This window comes from Teleopsis dalmanni, chromosome 2 (assembly GCF_002237135.1).
Source record: "Teleopsis dalmanni isolate 2A chromosome 2, ASM223713v2, whole genome shotgun sequence".
NCBI classification, from domain to species: domain Eukaryota; kingdom Metazoa; phylum Arthropoda; class Insecta; order Diptera; family Diopsidae; genus Teleopsis; species Teleopsis dalmanni.
The window spans coordinates 63,197,126-63,212,245 of record NC_051847.1 but is presented as its reverse complement, the minus strand read 5'-3'; the positions used below and the strand labels follow the sequence as shown (position 1 = coordinate 63,212,245).

Here is a 15,120-nt window from a genome sequence, read left to right as displayed (position 1 = left end):
TTTTGTATAAAATTAGATTGTTATTTAATTTATATTAATTGTAAATCAAGTTGAATAAGCGGAAGGAGTACTATGTATATCAGGGCTGTCCAAACCAGATGCGATAGTGGGCCAATACAAATCACTGTATAGATTGGGGGCCGCAAAAATAAATACATACGTTCATAGTTGTTTTCGACAAAAATAAAAATACGTTTATAATGTAAAATTCAGCTTAATTAATTAATCAATTTAAATTCATTTATTTGTTTTACCATAAATATAAAATAATCTAGTTTTACCAGTACACCAAAAAAAAATTTGCGTAATTGTAGTAGATTAAAAAGATGTCGTGGGCTTTGGACAGCCCTGATCTATATTATGGTCGTGTGCGAGTTAGGCTAAGTTGCGTTCTAAATGAGGGAAATTCTAAGTTGTGCCGATAATGTAGTGATGTGTCGATACGTGTTGATAAATGGCTATATGTGTGCAGTGCAAAAAATCCCAAAAAATCTCCCATTTGGTTTAGCATCAACTTAGCCTAACTCGCACACGACCTATAACAATGTTATCGCGCTTTTGTCTATACTAAAATTTAGTGCACATTTCAATATGTGCTAAATCCTATAGAAAAGATAAACGCACATCCAAATGTGCCACAAAAAAACACATACCTTATAATAGATATGGAGAAGAGGTTTATGTTGTTGTTGGAGGATGTTGAATGGCACTTGGTCGTCTTCGACGAGTGGCTCCGGGACGTAGACCTGGCCGTTCTAGAAAAAGTTCTATAAATAGTTTCATTGAAAAAATCTTGTTTCTTGTCTCTTCTGTTTTGGATAAGTGAAAATTTTTAAATCTTATGAAATCATTGTTGTACTATTTCTAAAAAATTAATATTCAAAATTGTTCTTTCATAGTCCCCTTTTGCTGTACTTCCTGGCTACGCCTTTGCTTATATGCTTAACTATATTTATATTTACCGTGGGGTTTTTATTTTAGCAAACCCAGAAACATTCTTTGTTGATCATTGACTCAAATCTTTATTTATAAAGATAAAAATATAAAATCCCATAATATAAGATCCCATATTAAGTCCTTCCAAAAATAAATCGAGATTAATTTTGTTTGTATTTTTTTACATAATTTTCAGAAACGTTTTGTGTAAAGCCAAGGAACTTAATTTGCGAACAATTGCATTGTGTAACATTGTTACCAGCCAACAAAGTTTCCCAGCAGATTTAGCGGCTCACATTGCATTACGTAAATATAAATAATATATTTATTCAAATATAATAATTCAAAATATCTCATTGCAGGCACAATACGTCGTTATCTGGAAAAATTTACAACTCAGATTGTGATATTATGTGTAGGTTCGAATGAACGCGGTATATATGAAGTTTTGGCACCTTTATACTTTCCACGAGATCATTTAGAGGAACGTAGCGCATTGTGGCAATTGCCGAAGGATATTGGCGGAGAATTCGGTGAACCACAACATCCTGATCGACAAATACGTATCATACGAAACCCACAACACCGAGTATTAATGCGTCATAGTAAGTACACCAGAGATAAACCCTATACGAGTACATTTCAAACCGTCAGACTTACATGAGAAAGAGTATTTTGCGCTTTAACTGAAAGTGGGTTATTGACTCACTCATTGATAAGCGTTGTTAAGATAAGATTAACCAACAAACTGGAAAGAATTTGAAATTGACAGTTGACAATTTATTTGTGGTATTCCGATTCAGTTAACTTTCATGGCAAATACCGTTCACAAGTGCCAGGAAAATTTTCGGTGAATAAAATTAAATTGAAAAACTCAACAATTTTTATTGAAAGTTCGCAAATCGCAAATACTCGTGAATTAAAGTAAAAAAATTATACATTTGTGCATAAAAATCGAGGTATTGTAAATTAGTTTGTATGGGAAGGGAATAATCAAGGGAATACTTAAAAAAGTTTTGAGTGCACTTTTGCTTACTAATTAAAAAACACTATGTATTCATGTATTCAGCGAAAGTTTTCCAATTTGAAACGAAATTGAAAATATTCAAGATACTTGAATCAAAATACTTGAATCAAGATACTTGGATCGTGATTTAAATAGCAAATACGTCATTAATTAGTGATTAATAACATTTTAACCTTTAAAATCTTATTCTATTTATTTATAAAAATGTAAATAATATAAGTGTATTAACTTAAAAGAAATTAAGCAGTGCAAATTATCTATAAAAGCGAGAGATAACGTTTAGATAATTCAGCTATATAGTGCAATTTAAACGTTCCACAAACAAATAGAACGTTAATCAGCAATATGTTGTTTATTACCAACACTAAAAGTAATACTGTCTTATTATATCAACTAAGACAGATTTTTTAAACTTGGTTTAAATTCATTATTAAATAATTATTAAACAAATTATTCGTAGTTTGAAATTGTTATTTATCGTTGGACTTTAGTTTAATATGCTGTGATTTGTGTTAAATAACTTCATTGAATTTCTTAACGTTAAATACGTTGTTAATCATCATTCACCATTTTTAAGCTACTTTACATTGCAGTCTTTTTATACTTCGCTGTTGTTGTATCTTAACGCCTACTTGAAAACAAGTACATCAAAAGGTTGACAGAAATTTTTTTCAGATGGAGCTTTCGGAAAATTTCAGGAATTCAAATAATTATTATCTTATTAAGCAGTCTTAAGGCAATAATAGTGGGAGCATTATTAAAAAATCGTTCTTTATTTTTGGGTAAGGAGTAGGTTCATCTTCTCAAACCCAGCTTCGTCTACTGGTTTCATGCCTAGAGGGATCGAAGCACATAACAAAGTGTTCTGGTGGTTCAGTTACTGTTCTATAATAATATACATATAAATGACATTTTCTATGTCTTTATCATATGTTCAAAAATAAATCGAACTATAGATACAATATTGTATATTGGAATAAATTTTGCTATGACATGAGAGTATTTGAAAAAAATTAAAGACACTAAATAACTGAGAACTTCAAAAGTTCTCATGAAAGTACATTTTCATTTGTTTATAATCGCGAGAGTGCTTAAATATTTAAAATAGATTTCATTAAATGTGTGAAATATTAACACTAGAAAAATTTTGTTTGCTATCAATTACGTCAACAAAATTATATAGTATAAACAATTTTTTTTAGTTACTCGATATATTTGGTTATATGTAGACTATTATTGCTGATAACACATATAATCAATTTAAACTCGTATATAAACAAAAGGTTTCTAATTTCAAATAAAAACGTCATTGAATTTACAATAGCTCACATTAGATATCCATAATAGGTGTCAATTTTAATGAATGCGATCCCTCTGTAATATTCTACCCGTATCTATTATATTTGCATAAAAAAAATATTTTTGTTTATTAAAAAAACTCATTCAGAGTTTGAAATAAACGTCTGCTCTTTATTAATAACTTTCACTATATACAAAAAGTGTTAAAAATAGGATCTATCTATTGAAACATTTGACTTCTCATAAACAAATAAATTAAATATATTTATATACATGTCTCCTATATATAATGCATTCAATGTATTGCAAGTGTTATTTTTTTTATTAATAGAATGAATCATCAAAATAAATATATGCATTTTCATTAGTTATCAATACCCGCCATAAAATTTTTTATATTCCGTTAAGTTCTTTATTATTGTTTGGAATGATCAATGTCGAGTAATTAACGAAACTTTAATTACTTTTAGATTACTATTTAGGATATATATAATTAGTAGCATTTATGCTAATTTGAATCATGATAAACGCAGTGCAATCAAATCATAAAGCTAGATTTATTATGATAAAGCGTTGACTTGTATTTGAATTTTGGGTTAATGATATTCTATGATATAACTTATCAGAGTTAATTGGTTCGTCAGATATAATTGATTAGCAGCAGAACTAATTGTAATTGTAATTGAATTGTATATATAATAAAATAAATAGAAATAAAAATAAAACTACGCATTTGGTTTATTGTAATAAATCGAATACGTACCATAAGTCGATATTTCTATTTTATATACCTAATGCGATAAATATTTCTCTATAAATATAAAGATATTTCGATTTATTGTAATAACTCAATTCGAACCTTAATAAACTATAGATATTGATGTGAATATAAGTTAAAAGTTATTTTTGTTGGTTAACTCAGTAACTTCGTAATTTGTTGAGTGTGATAAATAGTTCGTTCGTAATGTTATGTGACTTCCAATAAGTGAAGTAACCCTTTGTAATAAAGTTTAACATACTTTCTCTAATATTGGTATAAAATATTCTGATTCAAGCAAATAACTATATAAAATAAATTAAAAATAAAAAACTCAAAATCGGTTTTCTTTTAATAGTTTACAAAAATCATTTAAAGTACAAACCATATCAACATTATTCTTAATGGAAACAATCGTAGAGTAAGGTCTTTGAGATCTATTATACTTAATAGATACTTTCGATTCAGTATTATTAGCTATCCCTAACTATCATAAACCACGATCTTTGAGATCTATTATACTTAATATATCCTTTCTATTGTTAGAGAAAGTTATTTGTTACAGAAAGCTATTCTTAGAGAAAGTTACCTTTGCTAACCTGTAAAAATTAACGCTTTTGATAAACCTAACGACGTCGTTTGGTTCAAAACTCAACATTTTTCACTTTATTGCAATCTTCCTTATTGTTTTAAACGAAAATTATTGAGATCTATTGTGTTACTGTGGTATCCATTGTTGCCAAATTAACGCTTCTAATAAACCTAAGTCACTTGTTTCACAATTTCAGACATCATTTAGTTCAATTATTTTCATTATTGTTGTTGGAAAGGACAATCGTAAACCATGATCTTTAAAATCTATTGCTGTGCGTAGTTACCTGCAGAAAGCGTCGTTACCTAATCTGCAAATATTACGGCTATTGATAAACCTTTCAAAATCACTTGATTCACAACTCCCGACATCATTCAGTTTAATAAAACCAATATTATTGTTGGAAAGGACAATCACTCTTTGAGATCCATTGTGTTTTTGAAGAAAATTTACTAAACTAACCAAAACGCTTTTGATAATACTAACTAACTTACTTGTTTTACAAGTCCAGACATTATTCAGTCAAATTATTTTCATTATTATGATTAAAGCGTACAATCGCATTTCGTGATCTTTAGAATTTATTGTGGTATTTCTGCAAAAAGTGCCATTACCTAATCTGCAAAAGGTACGGCTTTTGATAAACCTTTTAAAATCACATGGTTCACAACTCCCGACATCATTCAGTTTAATAAAATCTATATTATTGTTGAAAGGTACAATCGTGTACCGCGATCTTTAAAAATTGTTGCTGTGCTATGTCAGCAGAAAATGTCTTTGCCTAACTTGCAAAGAAAAAATTAACTCTTTGGCTTTTGATAAATCTTACAATATCACTTGGTTCTCAACTCCAAATAAGATTCAGTTTAATAAAATTTATTATAATTAGAGACAATCGTATATCATGTCTTTAAAATCACATCTTTAATACTATAATTGGAGAAAACCAGGTAAGCTAACCTGACCAAATGAATGCATAGGATAAATCTAAATGAAATCCAATTTGGGGTAACAAATAATCACGGATAAGATGGGTATATCTTTCACTCTGCAGTTTTCAAAAGCTGTCATTGTCTCTATAATTTTAAATTTTTATTGCTTCAACAATCAATTCATCCAAAAAGTATGCTTTAAAATTGTTTTTTTTGAATTGCTGAACTGCCTTACCTTTGCAATGGTAAGGTAGTACGCAGTTTCCAATTTTTTGTAAAAATACATTTTTTGCTTCAGCTCATCAGATCTCTGAGGCTGTGAAATGCTTATCAGTTAACAAAGCCAACAATATTTATTTTCAGTAAAATCTGAAAGATAAATCATTTTATCTTCTGCATGATTCGCAACGCCAACATTCGAGCAACAAAAACTTAACGCCACCGAATTAGTTCAACGGGTTTTATGGAATTGCGCGCTGCACAATTTATTTCTTAACTTTTTTATTCGTTTTCATTAAAAACATTAAATCTGAATCAATCTGGAAACGTATTGAAAGGCGTAAACATTAAGTGATGATCACTTTCGACTAAAAGCTCATATTTATATTAATCAGTAAAAAAAAAAGTTATAACGTTTGAATTAAAAAAAAAAGTTGTCAATTTGAATAGCGAAAGAAAAAATTATTAAATTTATTAAAATAATTTTGATTTTATAAAATTAAACAAAACAAAAATGATAAATAACTCATTCTGCTTCTCGTGTAAATATTTTTACATTTTATTTGTGAAATTTATAATTTATTTACCACAGACAAAATTTATTATCATGTCTTTATTTCAGCTGACGACGATTCCGATACCAGTCCACACGATATGGAAGGTAATAGCTCTGATTTGGAATACGGCCTCGATAACCTAAACGGATTACAACAAAATCGAAGAAATCAAACTTATTCCCAAATGCAGGTTCGTATAAATAATTTTTAAATATTTTATATATGTTAGTATTAGATAGACGTACTTTGGGTATCGGTATAAGTCGAAATATTCTTTGAACTATTTATATATATATTTAGAAATATTTAGAGCTCGTGTTCAAAATTGTACTTTAATATATATTTATTTGAAATGATTTTGAAATTCAATAATATTGCAATTATAATACTAAGTGAATAGGATATATCCACCAAAATTAACAAATTACAGTTTATTTCGTGAAAATTAGTTGTGAGATCTGCCCATGAGGCATTGTATAGGACAGATGTTATATTAATGAGCTACATAAGTCCATATTCGTGCGATATGAAGTTTAGAATTAATTTTTCCAGCATTTTGTCTTGTGTAAGAAAAAAGTTGTAAAGAAATGGATATATATATATATTTTCTTATAGTTACGGAGATATACTGTCATAGTGGACTATTTAATGGAGAACAGTGACGTAACTATTATATATATAGTGAAGCTATTGTTTTAGAATTGAATTTATTACATTTCAGTGATCTTTCTTAATGAAATGGTAGGTTCATTCACCTTTATTTTCTGTTACGTATCGTATCATAAGCATAAATAGGAAGCATAGTAGTGTGGAAGCAGTGGGCTTCATCATAAAGATGGATAAGTTAAAAAAAGGTTCTCACAGTATATTTTATCTGTTTTCATTATACAAAATTATAAGAAATACCTATACGCTTGTCGATAACTTTACAATTGACACATCACATTTAGGGGAGCAATCATTTCTTTGGGGTTTATTTATATTATAAAACATTACGCCATTTCGTTGGTCGGTTACTTTTGAACTGTCTAAGGTGCTTTAATTTGTTGTATTTCTTCATAAGACTTCTTTGGGTGCTCGATTTTAATGTTAGATGAAATATCTTATCATAAGGCTTCAATAGGATAATTATGTACGTACACATAAATTTTATCTAATCTGAAACTAGTTTTTAAAATCTTGTTCTATTCAACCAAATACCTTCAATCTATTAGATTTCAAAATTTGAATATTTATTCAAAGAGAATATGTAAATTTTTAAATTTATAATGTAAATTTTATAAAATAATTTTAGAACTCTCCGGAAATTCATCTTCATTAATGGTTTCAGCATAGAAGATCAACCAATTATTCGTCTAAGAACTTTAAATTCTAATGATATTATAATATATATGTTATGATAAGATTTTTCGTACTGATACCAAATGAAATCCAATTAATAATAATAAGTACCGTTCTTATATTACTCATATATTTTTTTTTAAATTGTACACGAATAAACTTTAATCTAGTATAATTAATTTTAATCCCATATCTAAACAGGAAACATCTAATATACCTATAAATCCTTTCAGCAAAAATGAAAAAATGTTTTAGATACTTAAAATTTATATCATTCGATACACAATCTATACCAAACTTTGTATCCAACTTTTTTTTTATATTTGTAATCACCCTCTTATGTTTTTCTTCTATGTCTCGTACTAAACTTTGACCCACATATTAATCTGCTTCTCTACCAGCATTTTACTCAGAATGCATCCTTGAATAAGCTTATCTTCCTATTTTTATGTCTTCTGTGACGTGGTCGCTCTTTTTATTTAGTTTTATATAAGTATCTTAATAATTTGCAGTTACATTTTTGAAGAGTTTAATTTGTATATATGTCAGATGCAAGTTCACCTTAACAATCTCCATCTTCTTAAAGGTTATCAATTTCATCATTCGTTCTTTATACTCTATTTTTATCTTATTGGCTCTAAAAAAGTTTATAGCACATTTTTTCTAATTTTAACATGTTCTTCTTATTATCTTCATCATATATTCATCATATCATAGGTATATTTATATATCCTTTTCTTTGAATGCAATGTCTAAAACGTAGCATAACATTTGGACTCTTATAAATTTCCAATTTTAATCTATATTATTGATAAGTGTTATAGAGAATAAGTTCCTCAATTGAGAAAGAGATATATAGTTTCTACATACATAAGCAGTCTGTAATTAATTTCACACTAGTACCAATGAAATATTAATTAGTAGTTAGTTCTTTAGGATTTAATGCTACTTTTAAAGTATTATTCGAGACAGTTAATGCAAAATTTTAGATATTATTAACTAAATTAAATTGTACTGGTTTTAATTATACATTCTGTTTTCGACCAATTAAATTTATTTATAAAATTTAATATCAATTACTTTTTAACTAAATTGTATTATTTGTTATTCCATTCTTTAAAGAGTTAGACATTTTTTAAGACACCAACTCAGAAGACCTACTACTACTACTTAAACCGCATAGTCCTGTAGTTAAATACATGATATAGTATTATACTATTACAATATAATAAAAAAAAGACTGATATAAATTATAAATTATGTGTGATTTATTCTATCATTCTATCTATCTTTAAAAACTCCTTTACATTTAAATTCATCTTCCTTTGCTACATCAGCCCAGATCTTCGCCTTTGGTCTAGCACCATTTATACCGAATTATTCTTACATGGAATTGCTTTTCATTATGATATATTCTTTCCGAGACCACTAACCAAAATATGCACCTTGGCTACGCCCATGGTAAAAATCACTTATTTGTTAAGAGTGGACGATCTTACGTATTTGTGACTATCATAATATTTCATTGTCTAGTTTTATATTATATGATGCTATAAGTAATATTAAGACAAATATAAATATTTTTACATAAAAGTAGTAAAATTTATTATAATTGTATTGTTTAAATAAATTCCAATTCTTGTAGTATAAATTTTATACTAAGCAATATAATAAATGTTTCCTTTTGTTTTAATTTCTAGAGTGACTTGGATCGACAACATCTTTTGGGTGATAGACCACGAAATGGCGTTTTTGAGAACGTTGTTGCTGACGGTATTGAAGGCCTTGAACACCAAGAGCGGTATGTAATTTTAAACCATAATTTAAATAGATTATATTTCATTTAATTCAGTAAATACAAGTAAAAGTAGCCATACGGAAGATAATTGTACTTCGTACTAAACTACCTGTTTTAATCATTTTACGTCACAATTCTAAAATGGAGCAACAAGACAATGATTTATTTGTCTCTAAACCCTTTGCAAAGATTATTGTGACTACTTGTATTTACTTAAATAACAACGTTTCAACTAATTTTAGTGCGAATATATGTAAATCTATTCATATAGGTACATATATATTGAAAATAAGTGTGGCATCTAATATTATTTTTAGGTTTGTTACTTTGCATTTATTGAGTTAGTGAAAAAATACAATAATAATATTTAAAAATAGTTTATATATGAAAAACTTTATAAACAATTTTTTAATTACTTTAGGCATACATATTCATATTATAATATATTCCATAAAAGTTGTATTGACTACTTAAGTGTCTTAACTATTTAAAAACTATGTGATGTGTTTCATAAAACTTTTACTCGACCAGATCTAAATTTTTACAAACTGTTGTTATTAAGTACTACATTTTCTCATTATATATATATTGAAATATATACAATAATACTTAAACATAGGTATATCATGGTAGATTACCTTAAGAAATATATGGGTCCTATGTATTATCTATGTGATAATACATAGAAGTTTTGTTGCTATTTGTTGTTAATTTAGGGTTTTTTCAAGCAAACAAAGTCTATAATAGTTACTGCAACAGTAATTGTTACATAGTTACTATACTATACAGTAATAGTCCTAACTATTCTTAAATAGTTACTATGCTCTGCCTCATTAGCAGCTAGTACCATATCACAATAATTTCCATATCTTTTTCAATGAACTTTCCAGAAATTACTGTTAAAGATTCTCTTTAGAAACCAATTTGTCAGTAAATGATGCGTAGAATATGTTTAATACCCATGCATTTAAACAATATATAATATTATATTCATGATATAAAACTCTATGTTCTGCTAATTTTGCATACGTTTATAATTATTGTATATATTGAGACCATGACTACGTATTGAGATCATTAAAACTAGAGATCATTTTTCTTAGATATATGAAGCTACGAATGTTTGTTTCATACATATAATACAAAAAACTTAATATATAAAACCCATAGAGCATCACTATTGTCTATTCTTAGTGAAATTTATCTATTTTATATACAGACATACATTATTAGGATTATTAAAATCTTGAAATTGTTTCCTAAAGTTCCAATACATTGTTCCAGATTTTTTCCACTTCCAATTACCATATTTTGTATTATATTAAAAAAAGAATATATAATTTCGTTATAATAATTACTCATATAATTTTAAAGAATTAATAATTTATTTGATTTAAATTGTAAAAATATCAAGGAAAGCAAATTATTTATGTTTATTATTAATTGCTTTAATGAAACACCAAAATCATATTTTCTGCAATAATGAGTCAAATATATTTTGATATTTCATTTCACTGAAAAGTATTAAAAATACCTAAAAATATGGAATACATAAATTAAAATCGTGTAAAAAAAAAAATTTTATTTATTATTAATTTTCTACATGAATATTTTCAATTGCTTTAACACCTGTTGTTTTCAGAATTCAACTTTTGTAAAGTAAGATCATTATTAATTCATTTTATTTATGTTGTACTAACCTTATATCAAAAAAACATATTTGGTTTATTTTTTGAAGATCATTTTTTACATCTTATATATTCAAAATTAAATAGACAAAAAAATATATAAGTACAAATACAACATGTACTTTTTTCTGTAGATAGTAATCTTTAAAATCTCTCATCTACTCTGTCTTTGCCCAGCTCATACATGGTAGCGACTCAACATTTTATGAGTCCCCTTTCTTGATTTTAATCAATCTCAAGACCTCCCACTAAACAGCATTTAAAGCTTCGCCAAAGTTTCTAAGTGATTTTAATCCCTGAGTTTTCTTTTATATACGGTTATATTCAAAATCACTGCAAAAAATTTTTGAATTTTGACACCAAAAGAGCAAACATCGTTCTGACTTTAAACAGCAAGAATCTAAAGCCACTCTCTAGTGCACTAACAGAGCACTTCACATGCAAAAAACCCCTACATAAAATTGGTGTATTCAGCATAAATATTTGCAGATTCTGCTGTGATGAGAAAGAGTCTATGGAATACCTGATCACCGATTTTGATGCACTAAATCACAGGAGACACAAAATTGTAGGTGCAGAGTTACTAGCAATTAAAGACCTTCAAAAGCTCCCTCCGAAAAAACTGGTACATCTCCTCAATATGCTAAACTTTTACATACAAAGGTATGCATAATAGATTAATCTTGTCGCATTGCATAAAGGCCTAAGCCTAAACCATAAATCATTACCATTATCATTACCAATCTTCAAAAACATGCTTGTAAGACTTCAATTCACGAAAACCACCTTTTAGAAATGAACTATGAAAATTCTCAGAATGAATAGCTCTATATGAAACTCTATAAAAAATTTCATTAAAGCAACACATACGAAAGAAACTCAATACTCAAGAGAAATGTAAAGGGAGTGATGGAGAAATAGTGGAAAAATTAGGAAGATATAGTTTGTATTTATGTTCGGTATCTTGAACGCAAACTATATGATTATAATAAAGTGAGAGTATATCGAGTATCACTTAATTAAATGTATACTAATAGGTATTGGTATTGGATCAACACCATCAGTTGATGAAATATCTTCGTAAAAGAATATTTAGTCAATGCAAGTTACTTGAAAACTGTTACACACAAATAATTAGATGAAGCCTTGTATTTGATGAAAATTATATCTAGAAAGTTAGTTTTAAATATTTTTCTATTATTCCTTACGCATAAAATCTATTTTTATCTAAATGCTAAATCAGTAAAATGGTATTTTCTATAAATAACATGTTTTAATCATTTCATTATTAAATAACTAACTTAAATATTAATCTAATAATTTTATGATAGCAATTAAAGCATATTTTTTGTTAGAAACAAAATACATTATTAAAGTATGGACCATATCCAATTTGAAAAATTTCTTATCTTCGGAAGCAATGAAGTCTTGTAACTACTCTCTACCTACTATATTAAAATTGTTAAACCGCTACTCGTTTAGTGCATTATTTATCAACCAGAATTAGTACAATCTAATGGAGCTTTGTTTGAGGATTACGGCTAGTGCAGTAGGTCTCCCCTTCCGGTAGTTTTATATCAGATTTCTCGTTAAATCTATAATGCCCAATAAATTGAAAAACGTAGAATTTAACATTAAGTTCAAATTCCTCTTGGTCATCACTGATAATGTTTTTGAATTTAAGCAATTCATGGCACTCCCCAACTCTCTGATAGTACCTTAAGTCAAGTTTCCCAGTTGTGCGACTTCTCTTTAATCAGATTTCTTCAAAACAGAAATGTCATTGCAGACATTTCACTCTTATTTTAAAATAATGCGGGCAGTCGTTATAAATTTAGATTGGTAGATCTTTAGGTATATTTCCGTAAGTTTGTGATGTCTTCTAACTAGGTTTCGTATATAAATAGCTTGTTGATATGAATATTTCATATAAGCGTTGATGAGATTGACCAACCTCGTCTTAGATACGTTTCTATATGATTTGTCAGAATGTCATTATTAACTGTCTGATTTGAGATTCCTTTATTTCTCGTTTAGGTATTTCAAGTAACAATTTTATAATCATTACGACCCTTAAACACCTTTTTCTGAAATGTTACCCGATTTTCAATATCATAAACTGTGTATTATTCATATGACATATAGACTTTAAGCACAATCCTATTATATTGTATTATGTGGCTTGTAAGTTTAAGTGCGGTATGAAATTTTCTTAAACAGTTCTTCCAATTTGGAATTGTCAAATATCTTCAATTGATCAGTCCATTGTCTTCCATATTAATATCACCGCTTTTAAAATGTTGACCCACTCCTTGGCGAGCTTTTAAACGGATTGTCCATCTACACTACATTAATTTTATTAAATAAATATAATGTATATTTCTATATTATTCTATTTTATATTATATTTTAATATATATATGAATATATAAATTTAAATGTTTCAAAAAAAATATTAAAAATTAATATAAGCAATAATGGACCTATAGCACTTGTATTGCTTTCAGATCCACACAAAGTGTTGTACTAAATAAAATTATAAAAATCATAAATATTATTGTGTACTCATATCTACTTACAGTCATACATTGTACTCGTAGACATATGTTTTTAACATTAAATAATCAGATACGGAATTACATGACTTTCTAATAAATAGGGTATGATGACACTGTTTTTGTTGTAATATGCGTTGTACTAAGTAATTAATTTCTACTAAATTACTATGGCATGAATGTTTCTGACATGAATTCAATTATTTTTTCTTAAATAAAAAAAAATAAATTCATTTTCAAGCAATTTTTTTAACATAAGATACATAAATGTAAAAATAAATTGAACAAGAAAGTTATTTTTAGTTTGTTGTTACTATTTTTAGTGACCCCCAATATGGGATAGAGTGGTCGGTCATAAAGTAAACAATGAAATATTGTAGTGACTCCTTTCAATCGATTTCAATTCATTTACATATCTGAAATTTTCATGTTCTATTCAATAGCGTCAGATAAACTTAAACAATGACGTCAATGAAACGTGCAGTATGTCCTGACGTCATAATAGAAAGTAATCCATTTTGAAACGTCACCTGAGTAACCTGAGCAAATAATACAACGTATATATAGTATATACAGATAACAAAATTGTAAGTAAAATGAATTACTTTCACTTTTACCAAAAATCAGATGAAGAATTTAATTGTTTCATATGCTTTTCCTTTTCTATTTGGCACGAATGATTTTTAGTATCTGATGACATCACGGAAGAAAAGATTTTTAGTGCTTTTACTTGTAGATATTTTTTAGTCAAAAAATTGTCAAAATGATGACTGATTACTTAATTAATAAGATTGTTATGAGGTAATTAATAAGCTTATTTCAATAGAATTATCTTCTTCTTAATATTACCAAGTTTTATGAATAAGAGTTAAAAAACTGTTTTTTATTTTTTTTTTATATATTCGTTTAAAAGAAAAACGACGGGAAGGAAGTTATAAAATATTTTCTCTAATAAAATTTTAATTAATTTAAAAATCAATATCTAATCATTTGTAAAAATTGTTAATTATACAATTATATATTAACAATATAACAACGGTAATAAAATAGATCATTAGTACAATATATATTAGCATTAAAAATAAAAGTATTTTAGTAATTTGAACTAACAGTGACTTAGATTTCATATCTACAAACCATATGAGAATTATAACTTATTTAATTTTAGAACCAGTTTCATATAGTCGTATAATTCCTACTATTTACATATCCAATAGTATTTTGATGTGAAAGCGGTATACTTATACGTCAAACTATGTAATGGAAAATCGAATATCGTATCAATAATAGTTCGAATATCAAAAATCCAAATACTAATAAAAGTATTTATTATTATTATTTTCCCTATTACTATATATTTATTAGTTATTTTTGTAGCTTTAAATATTGAAATAGTTTATATATAATTATAAGGAAAAT

The 15,120-nt window shown here is 27.1% G+C and overlaps 2 protein-coding genes across 2 annotated transcripts in view; both read left to right on the top strand.

Annotated features, from left to right (window-relative positions):
* Positions 1-9,507, top strand: part of LOC119674694 (protein GDAP2 homolog) — a 17,404-nt gene extending 7,897 nt beyond the window's left edge. Inside the window, exons 2-5 of the mRNA XM_038085850.1 lie at positions 1,133-1,242; positions 1,299-1,541; positions 6,385-6,509; positions 9,361-9,507. Of these exons, the coding sequence (XP_037941778.1) occupies positions 1,133-1,242; positions 1,299-1,541; positions 6,385-6,509; positions 9,361-9,507 (625 nt within the window). The remainder of the gene's footprint in view (positions 1-1,132; positions 1,243-1,298; positions 1,542-6,384; positions 6,510-9,360) is intronic.
* Positions 9,508-14,464: 4,957 nt separating this feature from the next.
* The window catches only part of LOC119674693 (2-acylglycerol O-acyltransferase 2-like), a 2,586-nt gene continuing 1,930 nt past the window's right edge, over positions 14,465-15,120 (top strand). The window contains exon 1 of the mRNA XM_038085849.1: positions 14,465-14,502. Coding sequence (XP_037941777.1) covers positions 14,465-14,502 — 38 coding nt within the window. The remainder of the gene's footprint in view (positions 14,503-15,120) is intronic.